Genomic DNA, 22,550 nt, shown 5'->3' with positions numbered 1-22,550 from the left:
TGAGCCAGCTCCTGCCTTAGGAGTTGGTGAGCATTCGGGAATGACTGGGACGTTGGTGTTCAGTACACCTTGATGGCAGGCTGTGTTTGCTAGGTAGGTCTTTGGCATTGAATGGGAGCAGGTGTATTTCTCGCTTTTCCATCTTGCCTAAGTAAGCCTGAGTAATCTCTCAGCCTGTCAAGGTGCAATCAGGACGATCAGGACGTAGGATACTTGGTTTGCTTCTACTGCAAGTGCATGCTTGAACTTGTCTGTAATTGGACTTGTGGTTATTTTCTGTGTACCGAATGAGCTGATCTTGAAACTTGTTACAGAAGAATGGAATGAAAAAAAAAAAACATTAAATATGGATATTTTTGGCTTAAAAGGAAAAATACACATCAAAAGTGTACTGTACATGCTATTTCTTTAATGTGGTAATTCTTCCCTTTATATTTTATCTTTTCTTCACTTAATGCTTTGTCTATCTAAGGGACAGTGGAACGACAGGCTGTTGGGGGTTCTGACTTCCCTTGCCCAAAGGGGGAAGGAAGTCTACTGAAATGGCTGGCTGTTCGTTTTTGCTATAATTATGTCAGACCATTCTGAGTGAGCTTTATCTCTTTGTTCTAACGGATAGGTTACCACAGACCTTAGTTTACTTGCATTTACATGTAAAGGATTATTTTATTCCCGTGGATTTCCAAAATGACACATCTTTCAAATTTTGTGCAGATGAAGTCATCAGAGTCTGCTTGAAGTGACTGAAGATTGTCATGTTTAGTAGGAGTTACATTACCCTCCCACTGCAAAGAATTAAGGAAAATAATGGTGTAGGAAGTAGAACACAACGATTTTACGATTTGGCATTTGAAAAGTAGTGTATTGTCATGTGGATGTTAATCTGTAAACACCTTGAGGACCACAACATTTCCAGTTTTAACGCATTGTAGGTATTTGGCTTCTAGGATAACTTCCTAGGGATATATTGAAGGTTGCTTTTCTTATTAACTGTTGCTGAGTGTTACTTTCACCTTGACGTTAACCAAAGTGGGATCTGTTGGATTCATCTTTACTAGGTTCTGGGTAGGAAAGCAGTATGAAGCTCTTGTAGATGTTATTCCTGAGTGTCTTCTGACTCTTCTGAAATACTTCTGTGGATTATAATGCAAAAGAAAGCTTGAAACCCATCATAACTCTTGCTTGCAAGGTGTGCTGAGTGCTGTGGTCTGCTGCTGGCTTCAGTGGAACGTTCCACCTGACATCTGGACCTAGGAGTGTCTCTGGAGTAATCAGTGTTGTCAAGGGCATGAAGGAAGTTTACGATTCTGGATATGTCAGCCTCTTCTGTAACTGAGATGGACATCAGCCTGACCTAGTTTCCACTGTATTAAAAGTAAGAAGTCAGAATTATGGCAAATTAAATATATACAAGGCCATGCCAATGGTATTTATGCATTATGTCACTCACTGGCAATGGAAGGTGGCTAACCTTGGATATTTGATGTAGTAGTAATACTAAAAAAACAAACAAACAAACAAAAACTAAAGAAAACAAAACAGTCCCATATAAACAGAATTGGATTAGTTTTCATCTAAATGGGTGTTTTGTTGATTATAGTTGCAGGCCAAAACCTAACACATTTAGAGCCTGACTCTAATATATTTACTTTTTATTTTCTTCTCTCTTTTTGCCCCCTGTTCTGCCTGTAGATATCTGCAGCATTTTATTTTTACCATCCACCTTTAAAGTATGAGTAAATAGTGCTTAAATACTACGTTTGTTTTTGATGAATTCTATAGGCTGTTGCGATGCACTGGACTTTTGTAGCAGTCGCAGTCGATTCCAGTTGAAATCATAATTGGTATTTTGAGTTGATAGCTGCTGTAAATCTCAAAGAAGGGAAGGGAAGGATGCTCTCATTTTGTTAGGCTGCTTCTCTTTCGGATGCATAGCGCATCTTCCAGCTCTCTGGGCTAATTAAAATGCCATTACAGTACATGTGGTGCTACAATACAGTCTAGGGAGACTTCCAAAAATAGATTCTTGAGTGCAGACAAATTAGAGAGGAAATATGCACTGAGCATTTTCTCATAGGTTTAAAGAGAAAGAATCCATTTGCTGCCTTAATTGCTTTCTTGTAAATGTTGAAGACTTTTTTTTTCCTTTGTATATTTCAAATGAGTAGACAAATAAGTAATATGTCCATGATAATTACTATTCTCATTACTAATATTTTAACTTGTTGTTACATGCCATAGCCATTAATATGCATGTCAGGATGTTTTAGTGGACTGTGCTGAACAGTCAAGGGCGAAGACTTTTATTCCTCAGCAATCCTATTTTAGCCGCTTGGTATCCCAAGGTTAGTGCATGGTCTGGTTTTAGTAACACAGCAATACAGTTGACCAGAACCACCCACTCACCCACCCTGAATCCTGCCAAGGAGTAACACAGACAAATACTGTTTGCATGTCATTCAGCAAAACAACCTCCCAGCTCGTGTATAAAATGCAAAATACTTTTTATAATGTGACTGTGGTACATATATACTGATAGTGAGGGGGGGAAAAGTGAGATGTTCTTGGGCCTGGAAGAGGTCCATGAAATTGCCGTGGGCTTACACATGTAATGGAGACAGCGCATAACTCCCTGGGTGGTGCCAGTAAGAGTGAGGAGCTCTCACTTTTTCACAGCGTGTACCTCCTTGTAAGCTGCTGACAGCAGCCTGGTGACAAGGGATGAGGCTTGCACTGGCGTGTAGACCATGAGGTAGTGTTCATCCAAGGGAGGGAGATGAGGGAAGGCGAAGGCATGAAGGACAACAGCTTGTGACTGTTGTAGCAGGTACCATGCAGAGGATCAGCTCTGCAGAGTGTAGCAGATCATGCTGATGGGATCATATATAGGCTTTGAATCTTGCTTTAGGACTGCATTTAGTCCAGTCCCTCAGATAAGAGTCCCCATTAGTGACTGGAACATGTTAGGCTGGGTGTTTTGGGTTGAGTTTGAGGTGTATCCCCTCAAAAAATCCAGTATGTGTGCTCAGACTGCTCCATGATGCAACTAAAAATACGGGGTGTGGAAAAGTATGGGAAGTGGGGCAGCCATGGGGCTTCCTTCAAGAGCTCGTTCCCGATGCAGGGTGAGAGCTGATCCTGCCATCGCTCCTCTCTGTATGGGCTTTGAAAGTAACCCTGGTCAAGCACACGCTAGCTCATCTCTTGAGTGAGGATGACTGTGAGGCTGATCCTGTCTTCAAGCTGTTCTATGAAGTGTCTTTCAGTTGTCCCGTGAAGCAGGTGGGAAGGTGGCATGGTTGGAGAGAAGGGGAATGGGTCTCTCTTTTCTTTGTGAGACACATTCACAGTTGTTTTCCTAGAAAGCAGTGAGGAGAACAAGGTAATTGTTTGTTTGATGACAACTACAAATTCAGGAGTCATTGATCCAGAAACATCCCCTTTCTTTGTTCCTAATGAAATCTTAATTTTAAATGTGGGTGCATGCTTTTGAAAGGATGTGGTTGGGATAGTCTCTGAGATGCCGACTGATGGCTATTTATCTTGGGCTTCCTGTCAGCCCCCTTGTTTTGCCTGAGGGTTTTTATCGATTGGGCACTGAGAAATTACAACTTCTTTCTATTTTGGCTTGGAAGGCATGGGGGCAAGCTTCTGAGCTGTATTCTCCTGGGGAAAAAATAGCCAAAATAATCTGGTAACTGTCTTGCAAGTGGTTTGCAAAGAAACGGTTACAAATTCATCACCAGTCAGTTGGACTATTGCAGATGTCTTATTGGCATGTCTTATTGCTTGACAGTTTTCCTCTGCACATCTTTTTCTTATCTAGGAACTGGAAATATGCAAACAAAAAGTTCTAGTTCCTACTCTATTACTGAGAACGGTAGAGTCCGTAGGAGGTTTTGCAATTTGTGTGGCAAGCCCACCCCGAAACCAGTTTGGAAGGGAACCTGAAGCTGTGAATGGCAAGTGGCCGTCGCTGCCTTGTGTGGAGGACACAGACCGGCAGTTCAATGGCAAGGTGTTACGTGTTAGGACGTGTTGCTTCCAGGATGCATAATTCCCTGCCTTCTCAGAAATATCCAGTTATTGCTATGTAGTGAAGTGTTGGCCAGAAAGTGTACGACTAAAGAAGACCAGAATGTATTTGGTCTAGAGATCTCAGACTCCCTATGTTAGCAGATAAATTGCTCATCTTGGAAAAGTCTTGGGGCCACTAAATCGTCTTCCCTCAACTGAGAACAGGCTGATGTTGAAAAAACTACCGAGTTCTGGAGACTCTCTGTCTCATTTTTAAAAATGTTTTCTTAGAGGTTTCTCCTTGATTGCCTGCAGTTCATCTTTTGGCGTTGAATCTAAAACTGAGGGCAGCGCTTTGGCTACAGAGATTGTCACATCCCTGAGTAATAACCTCCCCTGCCTTGCATATGCGCCTGCTCATGCACCCTGGAATGAACTTGTGCCTTCTGCGTCATTGCCAAACGGCGGACGCTCAGTTTTGTAAAGCCCTTTGGCTTTTTTTTTTTGTTGTATCCTTGCTTTACCAGATATTTCTCATCTTGTAATTGTACATTTGACCATTAGTAGTAGTAGTATTATTTGTTATTATCACCATCATCATTAAGGTGGTAGGGTTTTACTCATTCGTCATTGGACCTTGCATCTGTTTGCCAACTTGTTGTTAAATTCTGCATCTCATGCTCCAAAGGGGGATCTCTGTGGTGTGAGGGCACACCGGAGTTTTAAATGCATCTTTACTGCTTGTACCGGTAAATTGTGAACCACTGCAATACGCTGGATGTAACAGGTCCAGAAGCAGATGATGACTGAGTGGGCTTTTTAAACTGGGTGTGTACTTGATTTAGGGTGACTCGTGCAGACCTGGTTTTCTTACTGACGTGCCCCATGTAGCTTTGCTATGTTTTGGTTTTTGGCCTTTTTTTGTTTTGTTTTGTTTTGTTTTTTTTTATAAAACTTGAGTAAAATCAAAACTTTTCTTGCCAGTTTGCCAGCCAGACAGATTGACAGAGAAACAAATCATTTGCCTGCCTTCCAACTTCACTTTGATCCATCCATCTTGCTTTTCCTGTTACCTGATCTTTTTTGTTCTGCTTCTTGAAATTGCCCTTTCTTTCAGGGAATCAAATCCCAGTCAATAATGCCAGTTTTCTGAACCTCTTGCTCCTGCCTTTCTCCCCTGCCTATCTTAAAGTTTGTACATCTGCAGCTCTGTAGGACTTTTCCTCTACTCTGTGTGTCCTTTAAGGATAATTGTTGGTTGTTTCATTGCTTTACTCAAGAGTGATTCGCATCAGGTTGAAAGATCTGAATACATAGAAAACTATTTAAATAACCTCTTCGTTCCCAGTTCTGTCCTGCATTTTTAAATTCATCAGAGTTAATTATAGTGAGGCTGCTTACAGTTTTTTGTAAGAGCTCACTGAATGCTTCAACCTTCTGTTTTTGTTCATTATTTGTCTTTTTTTTTCTTTTTTTCTTTTTTTTTTTTTAAGTAATAAAGCTGAAGTTCCCTGTCCTTGTCTGTTTTGGTTTTGCCTTGGATGTTGTTGTTCATTTTGCTGCTTCATCTTTTCTGAGGGTTTTTATCTGTGCATGTTTCTGTCTTATTCTGGAGCGTACTGTAGCCATCTTGTCTTTGTTTTGCTATTTTCCACATCACAGAATCACAGAATGTTAGGGATTGGAAGGGACCTCGAAAGATCATCTAGTCCAATCCCCCTGCCGGAGCAGGATTGCCTAGACCATATCACACAGGAACGCGTCCAGGCGGGTTTTGAATGTCTCCAAAGAAGGAGACTCCACAACCTCTCTGGGCAGCCTGTTCCAGTGTTCAGTCACCCTCACCGTAAAGAAGTTTTTCCTCATATTTAAGTGGAACCTCCTGTGTTCCAGCTTGCACCCATTGCCCCTTGTCCTGTCAAGGGATGTCACTGAGAAGAGCCTGGCTCCATCCTCATGACACTTGCCCTTTACATATTTATAAACATTAATGAGGTCACCCCTCAGTCTCCTCTTCTCTAAGCTAAAGAGACCCAGCTCCCTCAGCCTCTCCTCATAAGGGAGATGTTCCACTCCCTTAATCATCTTTGTGGCTCTGCGCTGGACTCTCTCTAGCAGTTCCCTGTCCTTTGCAGGATTGCAGCACATGTTTAAATCCTGCAAACCCAGCTATTTCCAAACCTGTCCTGGCTTTATCTTTAAAGTAACTTAAACAACTCTTTGGAACAGGCTAGGATAAAAATAAAGTGTTCAAGTTCCCATCAATGAATAATGACTTTGTCTTATTAATTGATGAGTAGAAATACTCATCTGGAAATTAAGCTACACTAAAAGTTCTCTAACTCGAGCCATAAATCAGACAGGCTGGTGTCTGCCTCCTTCCAGGTTTAATGGGCGGTGCGGTTTGTCTTTCCCGTGCGAGCGTCTTGGACTGGACAGTCTGCAGGCATCATTTCATCGCTGGCTGCTGTCAGCCCTGGGATGAATCTGCCCAATTCAGCCTCCCTGGTACAGCTGGGACAACTCAGCCCCGCGCTTTTCTGATATTTTTTTGTGAAATCATTAGGTTGATTTGTACAGAACCAATTCAAGTGGACATTTTCTTGACAATTATTTTTAGTGGCTTAGGAAAAATTTGGCTAGTAGAGAACCTGAAAATATTTTGTAGGTAATCTGGTTTGTCTCTACTATTCATACTAAGGTTTGTGGCTTGTAAAAGAGTCAAATCATGATGACATGGTTTGACCTCTTTGCACTTCTCTTTGCCTGTCCGTGGTGATAAGACCAGCTGCTTCCCATCCCTGTGCACTTTTTGGGAACTGCAGAAGCACCCCTGTGATCCCTTCTGGGCAGTAACAGGGATAAAATGAGAGCGCTGTGTGTGGCACAGATAATTTTAGCGTCTTGGGTGGTTTTCTTTTAGTTTTGTAGTTGCCAAAGCTTTCTCTGTAGATGCATGGAGAGGATTGGAGCTGAATGTTTTGTAAAGGGAGGAGGTGGGGGTAAAACTTTTTTTGTAATGGCAACTGATTGTATTCATTTTGGCATTTGCAGACCCAAACCACTCTTTATCTTGGTGCTTTCTAAGTGTTGGCATAAACCATCGTGCTTTTCGCTTGTCACAGAAAGGTCAATTATACATCGAATGATTTAGGAGGACGTCTCCAGTAAGGGTAGTAGGAAAACCCAATGCAGCAGCAGCAGAAAACATGCTTTTCTTGAGGCTTAGATTGTTCCAGGTGACCAGTTTATCTTCAGTGTGATGGTGCAATAGGATCTGTGAAGCGATGTTGTTGAATATGCAAAACAGAGATTTCCCCCCCCGCCCCCCTCTTTTAAGGTTGTATAGAACACATACTCACAGCCTAGGACTCCAAACCCCTCCATCTTTCAGTGGTCAGTTCTCAAGTTTTTTTTTCACAGATAATTCTTTAAAAGTTTGACATCAATTTAGCTCAGCTGTTTGAGAGAGAAGGAAGCAATCAAAGCAAGTGCTTTTGCGGGCAGCAAAGGAGGAATCCTGGTAGATGGGGTATATGGATTTTAGTACTTGATCAAAGTTTGATGTAGCACAGTTATGATTTTAAAGCCTTCCTTCTGACTAGTGTGAAGGACTCTTCTGCTCCTGTTGGAAGGTGGAAGGTTTTTGGTTGCTTTAGTTTGGTATTTTTTTGATCAGTATTGTGTTGGCAGTAGATACGAGGATTCATTAAATGCAGTGGTATTTTAACTTCCGAACAAACTGATCAATAGTCTCTTGAAATTAAAGGATTTCTTTGCTTTTTGTATCATCTTTAGCTCGTTGTAGAAAGCTGAGGAGACAACAGGAATGTTTAACTGCTTCGAGAGATCAAGGTTTTTTGGGTTTTTTTTTCTGTGTTTTTGGGCTCAAAAGCCAGGCAAACTCTGCACGTGCAGCAAAGTTTTGAGCCCAAGACGCTCAGTTTTTTGTTGAGTGGAGCTCATTGATTGTATGAACCATCACAGCTTTGAGTAATACAGATACTGTGCAGCCACCACAATCCAGAGTGAGTGTTTCGCACGCTAAGTAGCTGACCCGATGTAGGACTGTGTTGATTTTGGGGAATCTCCTGCAGTATCCCGACAGCAAGTGGTGTCTGAAACCAGATAGACGCCTGCGTTTGTGGAGGTGGCTGGAGTAAGAGGTTTTGGCTTTGGTCTATGGCTGTTGGGATGCTAAAGGGAAAAGGACAACTTGAGTTCCAGCTTGGAGAGTCTGGTTACAGAGTGTGGGCTTGTCTTAAATATGTGCTGCTTCTGCAGTGAGGCATTGTAGCTGTATAAAATGAGCTTGAAATCTCTCCGAGCTCCTGTTTTTTTCACTGCTGCTCGTGTTTTGTAGTAACAGAGAAGGTGTGTGTATGGGGAGCAATAGAGCAGAATGTGTTTGTTTGCAGCTACTTCAATGAAAAAAAATAAACCCCAAACTCCTCTAGATGCTAGAAAACGAGTAAATGGAAATGTCTTTCACGTTGTTTTGCTTCTCAGCATTTTATTAACTGTGGGGATGCCAGGGATGCTTGTTCCCACTGTGGGGCTACTGCCTGCAACTGCACCATGGGGATGCCCTGGTGACGCAGCCATGACGGTTGGGTGCTGCAGCCTCTGGCTGGCGTGTTCACCCCTCGCCATCGAGAGGTGGGGCTGCATTTGCAGAGGGAGAGAACACAGGTGCCCAAGGCATGTCCCGGGTCATCCAATGGGGCTGGACGGGCCTACCTGGATGTGCAGCTCCTCTCCTGCAGCCGGAAGGTGATGCAGCTTGTGGGACCTGTCTGCAAGTTGCATGAGAGAGGAGGATACAGGTTACCAGGAAGCAAGTAGGGTGAAGTGATTATAGTCTGGACATACCAACCCAAAGGGTTTTTTTAAAAAAAAAATCGTAACCAACTTGTGCAGGTAGCATCTTTGCTGTGTTGTGATTGCTGGGTGCATGCATTTAGCGTGCTTGGGGTGCGAGAGAGCTTACCCCTCAGGAGGCGGCAAGAGATGTGCCAGCTTGCCTGTTCACATCTTATTTTAATCTTTTTTTTTATCCATACTAGTAGCTTAGGTGAAGAGGTGCCTTATACAAATATGTCCTGCTAAACAACTTCTCTTTTTTTTTTTTTTTTTTTTTTTTTAAAAAAAAAAACAAATAGATTTATATTTTTACTCACTCAATACAGCAAACACAGAACCTCAGTCTTAGATAGTTTGGTTTCACTTCCAGCTTTTAGGGCTCCAGTGCTTTAAAAGATGTTCTTAAATGTTCTTCTGTGATTAGTCTATTACTCATTTTGAAACAAGGATTGAAGAGTGGTGGTTTGTGGTTTTCTTTAAATTAGTTGAAAAATGTAGGTACTTTATTTCTTAGAATTAAAAATGCAGGTACTTTATTTCTTAGAACTGAAAAAAAAAAAAAAAAGTCATCTTAAAAATCCCCACTAACCAACAATTTTATCAGTGATATCTGCACTGGCAAGACTGAAAATCCACAACAGTAGAGGAGGAAGTCCATGGGCAACAAAATGAAAGCCCTTTCTTGGTTTGGTTGGCAGGTGCCCGTCCATGGTGCCTGGCCAGCCAGGTGAGCCTGCCAACGTAGCCGCGGCTGCGGACTCATGCTAGGACTAGGTGGGCTCCTGTGAGCTGTTCTCTACTAGCAGCTTTGTTGGAGGTGCAGGTTTAAAATGTCCCTTGCTCAAAACTGCTGGGTTTGGCTGAGAGAGGGCACCTTTCGCTCCAACAGCCTCGCTGCAAATGTGTGTTTTCATCAAAATTGACCCGGATTTGTCTCGCTGAGCACCTGGGCTGCTGGTACAGGGCTCTGTTTTGTAGATGGGTCCTTCTCTGAAGGCACATCTTCATCTGAAATAGCTCAGCGGAGAAGCTGAAAATACTTCCCTCTCCAGGAAAACACGGGGAGCTCCCGGGGCTGGTCTTGCCTCTCCTGGCTGCGCGCTCCCCTTTCCCGGCCGCTCTCTCTGGCCGTGCCACGGCGTGTGCCGGAGCAGGGACGCATGCTGTGCCGGCTGGCTGCTGGGGTGGCTGCTGCTTCATTGCTAGGAGAGCCCAGCAGTAATATATATATATATATATATGTATGTATATATATATTTCTTTTTTTTTTTTAAGCCGCTGGCAGGCTGAAGAGATGAGTTTTTGGGAGCTACTTGTGGTCCCTGGGCTATGCTGGCGTGTTCAGTGCAGAAATATAGCGAAGGCTTCGGCAGCAAGTAAAGTTGCAGTTCGCCAATGAATTAAAAAATTACTGAGGGCTGAGATAGTGAATGCTGGTCTTATAGAAAAAACAAGGCTGTAAAACCCGACACTTCAATAACCACGGAAGATCATATTTTTTTACTATCCATTTACACTCTTTGATCTTCAATGACTGCTGAGCTGTGAATCTGGAGAGGCTGATGGCTGAATGTTATTTAAAATAGCAATGTTTTGCTCTACCCCTTCAATCCAGTTGCCTCCTCATTTATTGTCATTCGTTGCTGCTTGTGCAGGTGAAGTTCAGCTGGCCAAGTGTCATCCCACCACCACCAGAGGTTGGCTGCTCTGGTACAGCAAGCCCAGCCACTCTCTTGGCTCTAGAAGTAACAAGCCAAAAAAATTATCATGTGAATAATCTGTATGACTTGTTTGAGAAGGAGAACTCAGCATGGTTATAGTTTAATTTATTGACATATTACCTGAGGCTGCACTGATCCTTGGGTATGGTCACTGGAGGCAAACCCATGCAAGTGATGGAGGAGACCCAACTATGCTTTCTCTCCAGAAACCTGGAACGGAAAAAATATGAGAAGAAAAAGTGTGATTTTTATTTTTTTTTTTATTTTGTATGCTTTTTAACATTCCACTGACATCTTAACATTTTTATAATACTGTCCTTTGCTTTGACTGGGAGAGATGAGGGTGGCTTCTTTGATGTCTCCAGACAGGGTTTGGCTTGATCGTATCTGTGCTGCAGCAGAGAGTGCAGAAAGGCGTTAGAGGAGAGCAAGTGAGACAGAACTGGCAAAGGTGGAGATACTTACAGTGGAACAAATGGGTTTGAGATAAGTTTCCTGTATTCAAATATTCCTAATCTAAGTCCTGAAAACATAATTTAGCATTTTTTGCTTCAACTTCTATTGAGGCAGGGGGAGCAGATGGGTGACTAGACAATCTGGTCTGGCAGTCTATAGCAGTAGGTATTGTGTTCTTCTGTTTTAACTCTACCTGAATGCAAGATACAATCTTTGAAATATTTTAAATAGAGAACTGCTTCAGCAAGATGGATTTCTGCATATCATTTACAAAGTATGTTTTTAATGCTTTTCTGAAATCCAAACTTATGCAAAATGGGGCTTGTTATGCATGTCTATGCATTTTAATCTCCTGCAGTGATTTGTCAGTTTTCCTTAACATCTCCCTGGCATATTACAGCCATTCTTCAATTTTGCTTCACAGGGCTGCGTTTCTGTCTTAACTCAGTTCTCCGAGCAAGGAATAATTTGCAATTTAGTTATTGTATGGTAAGGTTTATAAGCTGACGTGCTTATTTCCTTGGTTTGGGATCAGTACCAGGTGTGGATTTAAAGACGGGGAAAACCTGAGCGCAATTCGGGATAACAGTATGTTTTATTTTATGCTTTAGTGTAAGCAGTTGTTACGCATCTGTCCTGTTAATGTTGTTGTTTCTATTGATTTGTGCTACTTGTGCTTCTGTTTTACATTGATAATTGGTTTGTGATTTTCTTTTTTTCTGCTTGGAATGTCTGAAAAATAGCTCAGCTAACCAAAGAGTTGATGTGATATATTTTTTTTTTTCTCTTTCCAGATGGGCTTTCTGGCAGAGACCAGCCAGTAGAGCTGTTGAATCCACCTAGAGTGAACCACATGCCTAGCTCTGGTAAGAAGAAACTTCTATTAAATGTTGTTCCTATTCTGAGAATGCAGTAAAATATTCTGCAGCTCTGTCTTGCAAGTGGGAGAGCAGAATGCAAATGCAAAATGTTGGAACAAAGTGTGTTAGAACTTGCACACATCTACTTTCCCAGGCTGGGTGAGTGGGATTTGGGAGTGGAGGGAGGATGGAGCACAGCAGCCTTGGGAGTCTTAAATAGCTCAGCCCTCACCCTTGGCAGGGGGCTAAGGAGAACCTAACCTGGTTGGAGCTGCTTGTTTTTCCTTGGAAAGGAGAGGACAGCAGAACAAAGTGGCACCTTATGAGTCTTTTCACAGCCTAAAAGAAGCACTGCAAAGCAAAGCAGGTTTTTGAGTTGCTGCTCCTATTAAGGAGAATTCTCCTTGTGTTGAAATGAGGAGCCAAACACAGGCTGATCAAAGCGTTATCGCGCTGGGCTCTGAGCTATTTGCTTTTCTTCCCTCTTCTAATGATCCTGCTATGGTGTCTCTTGGGTCTTGTCCTTCTGGTATGAAGCAAGCACAGCAGCTGCAGCGTTTATCCTGGAGACTGACTGCTCCTTGTGGAGCTGAGCGAGTTCTTATGGCTCTCAATTGCAGTGCTTCAGGTGATGGAAACCAAAGTTTTGGTCACAATACATGAAATGCGATGGAAAGTAATCTGCTGCCATCTTTTGTGTTTCACCCTTCTCTCTTCCAAAAGTGTTTTGTTTCCATGTGAGAACAGACAGAGATATTTATACTAGGGATGATTTGGTATATGAAGCATTATCTGCTTTCCAGGTAGGAGCTTGAATTTTCCAAAACCCCAACTTTCCCTTCTCTGCTGCCTTCCAAAATGCCTTTAGGCCTTTTTATATTAAGGAAGAGATCTCGCAGAAGATCTAAGCACTTCTGGTAATGCAAGTTGCAAAAATGTAAACGAAGCTTATTCAAATAACTTCAGTAGATTAGAGGGGGAAAAAAGCAGGCTGTGACCTAACCTAGATTTTTGTGGACTTAAATGCATATTTGGGGAAGGAAACTTTTAAGGAGGTACAGCTATTGCGTTGGAAAAAAAGGAAGAGATCCTTGTTTACCAGGTACGAGTGCTTGGCTTTGGATTCTGAGAAATCTCTCATCCCTCCGTGTGCTCCAAAACTTGTCCATCAGGTAAGGGAGGTTATATTTTCCTAACCCTGAGAGAGATTCTTATTTGAAGACTGCTGTGGTAACACAGGTCAACTTAAAGGTTTTACTCCCCATTTCGTATCCATGGGCTAGATTGAATTTATTGGCTCTGCACAAGAGGAGTCACAGTCCTCTTTTCTGTCGGTAGATCAATGGCCAGTATTGTGAATGTGATGGGTTTTAGTCTTTTACTGTTTTTTTTAAATTGATTTTGTTGGTACTTGTGGTGTTTAATGTTTCCTTATGAGATGTGTCAGGACAAAGGCTGATGCTGGTTAACAACTTGGGCAACCTGATGAGAGAGTTCAGTCTGCTTTATTTTTCCCCAGATGAAAGAAGGATTTTTTTAGGGTGTTATGGACTCATACAGGATTTATGGAATTCTTACCTTTTGGACTCCATTTTGAGTATTTTTTAATAGCTCAACTGTATGCCTACTGAAAAAATAAACAGCTAGCCATCACTGGGGAGCTGTGCTCGTGCACAGTGGGCATGATGTGAGATAGGCAGCAACGTCTCTTTGTCGAATGACTTCTGCCAGCGTTTGAGCCCTGGGGGTTCCTGTCTCATGCTGGAATGCTCGGGCTGGTTGTGCATGTAGTGGGCGAAAAGTAGGACCGACTGGGAATGAAAATGTGACCTTATGCAAGAAGCAGCATTGGCTCTGGACAGTGGTTATCCAGGTACTTTTCACTCGAGACCCTACGCTTGTTCAGTTTCTGTTAAATTTTGGAGAAATATTTTCAGCCCTGCAGTACGTACACGGGCTGGAAATATCTATCTTACATTTTGATTTGCAGAAGGGTAATTAAAACCTGGAAGCACAGTGTTTGGCAAAGAGCAAAAAGATGGTTTGGCATGTTTGTAGATGCAAGCAAACATCATTGATCTGAGAAGTGGCTCCTCAGCTGGCTTTCAAGTGTAATGCCTGCCTATACCTATGTATTCTGATGGGTTTTTAAAGTTACTCTTAAGAGTTGCTGTCAAGTTGAGGGACTTAGCCACTTGGGAAAACCATTGTCCTATCTGGTTTTTATCGTTACTACTTTTAGGAGTTTGCTGCAGATCCTTCTGAGAGAAGAGAAGTAATACCAAGTATTGCTCTGGAAAAACAAGTTACGTGTGGGTTTGTGTGTGTTGTTCCAAGTCTCAGGCATGGCTGGAATAATGGTGTTGGAAAACAGCTTAAGGAAAAAAATTGCTTAATTGTCTCGTGGGATATTCCATTTAAAACCTTATCCTGTCCTGGTCATGGTAAAGCGACAGGGATGATGGTTGATGAGAAGCTCACCATGAGCCGGCAACGTGCGCTTGCAGTCCAGAAGGGCAGCCATATCCTGGGCTGCATCACCAGCAGTGTGGCCAGCAGGTCGAGGGAGGGGATTCTGCCCCTCTACTCCGTTCTCGTGAGACCCCCCCTGCAGTGCTGCATCCAGCTCTGGGGCCCCCAACATAAGAAGGACATGAAGCTGTTGGAGCGAGTCCAGAGGAGGCCACGAAGATGATGAGAGGGCTGGAGCACCTCTCCTATGAAGACAGGCTGAGAGAGTTGGGGCTGTTCAGCCTGGAGAAGAGAAGGCTCTGGGGAGACCTTCTAGCAACCTTCCAGTACCTGAAGGGGCTACAGGAAAGCTGGAGAGGGACTTTTTACAAGGGCATGGAGTGACAGGACAAGGGGTAATGGTTTTAAACTGAAAGAGGGGAGATTTAGATTAGATCTTAGGAAGAAATTCTTTCCTGTGAGGGTGGTGAGACAGTGGCACAGGTTGCCCAAAGAAGCTGTGGGTACCCCCTCCCTGGCAGTGTTCAAGGCCAGATTGGATGGGGCTTGGAGCAACGTGGTCTAGTGGAAGGTGTCCCTGCCCATGGCAGGGTGAGATCTTTAAGGTCCCTTCCAACCCAAACCATTCTATGAGTTTATGACTGATTTGTAGCCGTCATGATGAATAAACTTGAGCAGACGATGAGCCTTTACCTCCAGAACTACGTTTCTAGTTAAGATAAAATTGCAGTGTGCTTATAGGAAACCAAAATGTTTTCTCTTCACCATGAGCCAAGTGAAAGAGAAGTTTGATCCTTTTTAGTTGTTGTTCTCTGATTGAAAGGGATGAGAAAGTGCGATGTACAACACACAGGACTTAAACGTGCTCTGTTCTGTGGAAGCATCTCAAGTACAAAATCAAAATGTTTAGAGCGTTTTTATGAAACTGAGGAGTGAATTGGGTTGAGTAGAGTGGAGTTCAGTCATCGGCAAGGTGTGCTTTTAGGAAAATTATTTCTCTCTCTGCTTTTTGCATAAATTAAGGATTAATTTGAGGAAGGGAAACATTTTCTCTTTGCAAAAATGTATCACCCATAATTGGTGCTTCTGAATTTTAGTTGCTTGTAAAAGTAAAACAAGACAAAACCCTCACAACCCACACCTTGCACAGGAATATAATCGTCTGTTTGATAATGCTGCTTTCTCTTTTTCTGGCTTCAAAATATTCCTGCATCTTTGGCCTGGGGGAGGAAAGGGAATAAATTTTTGAGATTATTGTGGAACATTGCTTTTCCTTAACTTTTACTTGCTGAATTTGGAGATCTTCAGAGGAAGGACTACACATTATTTTTACTTAGTGTTATGTGGAAAATCTCATGATGATTAAGGGGCCAGGTTTAGCAGGAGAGAAAGCTGCTCAGATACATGAGCACAGAGGTGGCCGCTGCCTGGTTTTGATGGGTGGCAGAGGATCGCTTGCAGAAGGGTGAAGGAATTGTCCTGCAAGTTAGCATATTGGTTTTAAGTATTTTTTTGTGTATTTTACAGTGTTTTTCTTCTTTTTAGCAGTGAACTTAGCTGCACTCTGTGTAAGGGGACTGCTTCATACGTGAGGGAGGGACAGAGCTCTCTTGTCCTCTTAGTTTTTCTTCCTATGCTTTTAAACTGAGCGATGCTCTGCGTTTTCCATAGTGCAAAGCTGAGGGGCCAGTCTTAAAGACCTCAGTTGTGTAAATACCTGGATGTTTTGTAGAGAATCCTCTTAAAAACATCACTTGTGTACTGTTGATACCATGCAGGAGATTTATCAAATAGATCTACATTAAGCATACTTTGTAGAATGAGTTTTCTTTCTTTATAAGGTTGTGTTTACAGTATTTCAGATAACTACCTCCCTTCAGTCTTTTTAATTTTTCTTGTTGGTATAAACTTCATCGTTGCTCGTTTTGTTACAACACAATCTTAAGCAATTTCTTTAGTATTAGAAATGTGAAATATCTGTGATATATGAAGAAAACACTAGATTTAAATGATGGAAACATCTTCATTAAACATAAAAGCTTTACTTCAATAAAACTGCAAATTGGGACAGACAGTCACAGCTGACCAGCTGTGGGTTTTTTTTCCCCCCATATGCTGGTCATGGCCTAGTGTGAAGTTCTGGGGATCTCTGTGTACGGTACAATTACTGAATTGGGAAATAAATTCCCCTTCCCGTAGCATTTCCATTGGCTTTTCAGGGATGCGTTCCCATGTTGTGATAAAATTAATAGTGAAATCATATAACTTATTGCTGTGGTTGAGTGCAGCTGTCAAATAGTTTGCATTGGGACATATCCATTGCAGAATACAGATGTATGGAGAGGTTGAGGGAAAGACACTGGGCTTCTTGCCCCTAAGGTGAAGACCTCTCTCTGGCCACTGTTATGGATCAGATGGAAAGCCACTGCATGCCTTCTTGAGGTTGTTCTCCATCTGTCATCTGCAAACCACTGGTGGTCTGTGAGGCCATCGTGCACATTAGAGAAGTGATCAGTGGTGGTTTTCTGATGAGTTGTTGAGGGTTGATAGTAGTCTACTGCAAAATGTTAGGAATTTAGTGGGTTAAACAAAGCATGGAGGGTGGCTCCTGCTGAGCAGTGTCTGTAAGAGCAGCAGAGGCTTGACTGTGCATGTCCTAATGACAGTGATGAGCAGACTGCATCAGGCTGCCCGAAATGGCTCTTCCACACATGGCTGCCCCCCTGCTCTCCATCCAGGCCACACTGACCTCCTGATGCTGCCTTTACCACGATCCTGCTGCTCAGCCCTCGGGACGGTTCTTCCAGCATGGTACTGGGGCTCTTCTGGCTCTGACGCTGGCGAGAGCAAGTGCAGCATGTCAGGGGCAGCCAGTGGCTTATGCATGAGTCTTCAGCTCCCTGCTTTTTCTTCTTCCTGGATCTAATTACCCAGTCTCACTTCCACGTTCATTTGAAAAAAATGTTGATGTATGTATGAATAAATGGTTTGCAAGAGCCTGTGGACTAATATTGTTACATGAATTTACCGGCTTTTGAAATTGGAGATTAATCCCTGTCTGTAAGAGGAAGGAGTGGTAGTCCAGTTGGTCTAACAGAGCTGAATGCACAACCTTTGTTAGTTTATCCCTTCAAAGGAAGGGGATGCCCTCTCACTGCACCGGCGTTTCAGATACTTGCCTGTTTGCTATAGCGTGTTTGCTTCAAAAGCTGCTTCAGAAAGGTACCAAATCAGCATGGCGCAGTGGGGCTTTGAAGCAGGTTCAGGTTGCTGGCTGGTTGGCTGGGATTTGGGGCTCCCGACAGGCTCTTGCCTTTGCAGACAGGAGCTCATTCGTCCTTGTTCACACTGGGACGTGTTGGTATGGGGACGGCGTATGGTTTTATCGTGCCCGTGAAGTGTGGCTCATATGCAGAAAGGCTAGTCCTTTAATGTTAAAAATATCCTGGTCTATTCTCCATGGAGTCTGGTGGGGGGGAACCCACCCCAAAAATATCAAATTATTGTTAAAAGTGAGGTTTTGAGAAATGTTAATGTCACAAACATACACTAAGCAGATTAAACTGTTGTTTGCTTATTGGCCTATTGTTAGCTTATTTAAAAGCTGCAGCTGTTGTTGTCAGGCTTGGTGTATTCATTTTGCCACCATTTAGATGCTCTGGTGTAGGATAGCAGAGAAACTGCAGGTTAGTGTAGCTTAGAGCCTTGATAGTTAAAGTCAAGTTAAGCTTGTATTTACTGCAACAGGTACTAGATGTACGTAACGCAGCCCATGCAATGAAAATAAAAGAAGTGTTTTAGCAGCTAGAGGTAGTAGTGTAAAGCTCACCTTCGTAACCCGTAAGCCTTGCATAATGCTTCAGCCAGCTCACACGTTTCCACAAATGATTTGCTGTGTTGTGTTTCTATAAGATGCCCTTTGCAGCATGCCCGGAGTGTGGTCTCAGCAAGTTTGGGGTTATTTATGCAGGACAGGAGATAGGATAATTTAATGACTCTCTAACTCTTCATCAGCATGTGCCCATTGCAGGGTTGTGTGCGTGTGTAGAGGTATATGCAAGAGGATGAGCTTTTGGGCCAACTCTTGCCTGAACTTCAGCATTCACATGCTGCAAGGAATTAAACTGCATCTCTTGCTGAGTTGGGTTTGCTGGAGTGGGGACCGCGTTGCTGTCTGCCCAGAACGTGGATATCCTGATCCTGTGGGGCAGCAAGAGCAGGAGCCCGCAGCTCTTGAGCTCTTATTTTGTTGTGTTTTGTCTTGGCAGAAATATTTAGCCGTCACCTCCTTCCTTACCCACAAGGAAATGGTTATTAAACCGAGGAGGTGGGGTGAATTATTAATAACTTGTTCCTCTTTTAAAAGCTGAAAGCAGCACTTAAATCTTAAGCACTTGGATGCAGAGCTGTTTTCTTAGATGAGGGGTAACAGGCAGGAAAGTTTGCTTTACTGCAAGACTGAACTTGATATTTTTCTTTAGTCTTCCCTCACCTTGTTTAGTTTATTAATTCACACCGATCAACTGCAGATTTCACTGGATTTGCTTAGTCCTGAACGTTCACAAGGCGCTATTTTCAAAATAATTCTTCTCCCTGATTCCCTACCAAAGGAAAGGTGGTTTTCTGCTTTTACTTTTACATCAGTGCAGGTGATGGAGGAAAGAGCCTTTGAATGCACGATGGTATTTACGTTAAACTTTCTGACTTCTTAGCGAAGGAGGAGATGGCATAATACGAGCAGACATTTCAAGGCTCCCTTGAATTGTTAATCAGTAATCTGTTCCCGTTGCCTCTGGCTCTTCTAAAAATAACAGTACCGTGCAGTGAATGAAAAGCGATAAATATTTCATGGAAAGTTGATCACGGATTGAGGCATTTCTCGGTCAAAAAATTCTGCGTGTCTCAGATGCGATCTTTCAGTGTCCTGCTTGCCATGTGTGTTTCCACTCTGGGTGTTTTGCCTGGATCTGCAACCCTGAAGAGGTAATCAAGATGAAATCTTTGTTGTTTTAATTTTATTTTTAATTTTATTTTTAATTTTATTTTTAATTTTATTTTTAATTTTATTTTTAATTTTATTTTTAATTTTATTTTTAATTTTATTTTTAATTTTATTTTTATTTTTAATTTTAATTCCCTCACTTTTTCAAAATAACACCTGTCCTATAGCTGGAGTGGTCTGACACACCTTGTACTTGACTCTTCTTTTCCATCAGCTTCTGACACCTGCTAGATGGACTTGAGTGTTAGCTGGAGGACGAGGGTGGAGGGCTTGCTGAGGACTGTTTCGTGAGCAGCGTGTTTCCTTTGGTCTGCATTCCCTTTTTATTGGTGTGCTCTGTACTACAGAGCTCCCCAGAGTGCTTTATGCCAAAATTAACTCAGGGTAGTTTATCGCTAAAGGTGAAATAGATGCCGTAGGTCTGTGCTCAGCAGCCACCTGCCTTCCCAGGATTTTGGGAATTCCTCTTCTGACACGAGATGCATTTATCAAGATCTTTAGAGGCTCTTCCCCAGTGTATATTGATTTTCAGGGCTATATTTGGCTCTGCTTTGTCTTTGGGCAGTGGAGGGAATATCAGGTGAATGGCTTGTGCAGTGATGCCTAAAATATTGTAGCAGTCCCCAGATGCTGACCTGGAGAATTGCTGTTAGTTGATTAAATAGACCTTTCCTCTTCCTTTCCGTAGTTTTTTCCCTCCCTGCATCCCTCCCCTGCCCCCAGAAAGCCTGCTCCAAACCCAGAAATGATTAGGGCTGAGACATAATTCACCAAGTATACAAATAAAAATTGTAACCAAGCTACTTCAAGCCAAAAAGCCCTAGCAGCATTGACGCGCTGAGTTAATGCGGGGGTGCTGCCCATGTGTAATGGTTTCACTTTGTTTTGACTTCTTAGTTGTTTAGACCTTGAGAGATGGGATGTTGCCTTCAGCAAATAGGATCTTTTGAGAGCTGGATTGCAACGTGAGCACTTCAGCTTTACTGGCATGGTTTCCTTCTGTGTGCCCATGCTTTTCCAGATCATGGACCCTCCAGGCTTCTGAAAGAGGACTCTGCGGGAATGTCCTCCTTTCTCCTTGCCTAATTCGTCTCGCCACCAAGCAAATGTGAAATCACCATTTTCTGCGCCTCGAATGCACTAGTAAGTTCATAGAATCATAGAATGGCTTGGGTTGGAAGGGACCTTAAAGATCATCTAGTTCCAAGCCCCCTGCCGTGGGCAGGGACACCTTCTCCTAGACCAGGCTGCTCAAAGCCCTGTCCAACCTGGCCTTGTGTTCATTCACAGTAAAGCCATCTCCTTTATGTTTATGGTTGGTGCTGGCTTGGCATTTGCCCCTTGAATGGCTTGATTCGAGGTCTACCTTAAGCCGATGTCTCCTCTATCTTGAAACAAGTGCTTATGATTAAATACCTGTTCCTTTGGCTTAACTAATACCTGGTGATTTAAACCACTCAATTTTTACTACTTTTCCATCTGTTTTTCATTCAAGAAATTGTGTCATATCAGATGATTCATTCATATTTGATTGGAGATTTCATTATAAGCTGATCTTAAGCTTTTATGATCTAATAAAAGGCTTTGGAATCACTGACTTGGAACTGTCATTGTAATATACAGAATAAATGTACTGCACACTTTAATGATACCTTGCTAGGTATTTTTTAAGCTGTTACAGTTCTTGCTAGTGAGTTGTGTAAGGTGAATTTGTCTAAGTTTCCAATGAAATTCAATGACCGACCTGTTCCATTGGAGAGAGGAACTCTTCAAAGCTATTGTAGCGTTCTCTAGGTTGCACTGAAGACCAAAACTGTGGGTGAAATTTAGGTCAAAACTTGTCTTCCTTGACTTATTTGTAGTCCTGCTCATAAAGACAGTCACGCTGTAGTGATATTTGTGAAGGTCTTGAAGATCCTGAGTTGTCAGGGTATCATGTGCATTGGTTAAGTGACATACAGAAGGCTTTTATTTTCACTAAGGAGAGTGATCTGCCACCTGTATGCAAATTGTGTCTCAGATTAAATAAATGAATACAAAATTTTTTCAATTTCTTCTAAAAATAGGCTAAGCTGTTACAAGGTATTAAAAAAAAAAAACCATTCATGGGGGGACTACCTTTATCCTCTATTTTTTGCTATTCCAAAACTGTTTTAAACTCTTAAATATTCTTTTTCAGTTGTATGCAATAGGAACTTATTTTTGTGCTTTAAATATTTTAGGAAATTGCTTTATTAGAAAAATATCAGACCAAGTTATTTTCTGCTGTACTTTTCTTAACGTTTGATGCCTGTATAATATATGGGAAAAGGAATATATAATGCAAAACTAGTCAAAGCAAGCCCATCTACTTGATAATGTACCTGTTAAGGAAGCATACCCATGTTCTGATTGAGTGATTTCCATTAAGTTTTTCTGGGTAGACTGAATTGCTCTGGTTGGGGAAAGAAAAATCCATCATGAATGAAATTAGCAGGTTTGGTTTGTTCATGCGTTTTGAGGGGAGGACAGGGATGAGGGAAGGATGGATGGACAGACTCAAAAATGTTTCCAGGTGGATATTTTCGAGTTCATTTTGCACTTGGAAAATCATTGCACCTCATCAGTATCATTCTTGGTGAGACAGATCCTGTCATAAATGTTGCCAAAAGCTTTCATTGACATCTCGCACCTCGAATCCTGTGTGCAGTTTTGGGTCCCTCACTACAAGAAAGACATTGAAGTGCTGGAGCGAGTCCAGAGAAGGACAATGAAGCTGGTGAAGGGTCTGGAGCACAAGTCTGATGAGGAGTGGCTGAGGGATCTGGGGGTATTTAGTCTGGAGAAAAGGAGGCGGAGGGGAGACCTTATTGCTGTCTTACAGCTACCTGAAAGGAGATTGTGTCGAGGTGGGGTTCGGTCTCTTCTCCCAGGTACAAGTGATAGGAAAAGAGGAAACGGCCTCAAGTTGCACCAGGGGACGTTTAGTTTGGATATTAGGAAAAAATTCCTTCACCGAAAGGGTTATCAAAGATTGGAACAGGCTGCCCAGGGAAGTGGTGGAGTCACCATCCCTGGAGGGATTTAAAAGCCGTGTAGATGTGGTGCTTGGGGATGTGGTTTAGTGGTGGACTTGGTAGTGTTGGATTAACGGTTGGACTCGATGATCTTAAAGGTCCT

General features: G+C 42.5%; 1 protein-coding gene across 16 annotated transcripts in view; it reads left to right on the top strand.

Annotated features, from left to right (window-relative positions):
* The window catches only part of HDAC4 (histone deacetylase 4), a 291,798-nt gene that overhangs the window by 102,853 nt on the left and 166,395 nt on the right, over window positions 1-22,550 (top strand). For 15 of the 16 annotated variants that reach the window (XM_068408262.1, XM_068408263.1, XM_068408269.1 and 12 more), the window contains one exon: window positions 11,852-11,923. In XM_068408262.1, the coding sequence (XP_068264363.1) occupies window positions 11,852-11,923 (72 nt within the window). Of the gene's footprint in view, window positions 1-11,851; window positions 11,924-12,005; window positions 12,077-22,550 lie in introns of those variants that run through there. The other variant, XM_068408265.1, reaches the window with a different exon arrangement.

Source organism: Nyctibius grandis, chromosome 9, assembly GCF_013368605.1.
Source record: "Nyctibius grandis isolate bNycGra1 chromosome 9, bNycGra1.pri, whole genome shotgun sequence".
NCBI lineage: Eukaryota > Metazoa > Chordata > Aves > Nyctibiiformes > Nyctibiidae > Nyctibius > Nyctibius grandis.
This window is presented reverse-complemented; position numbering and strand designations above follow the sequence as displayed.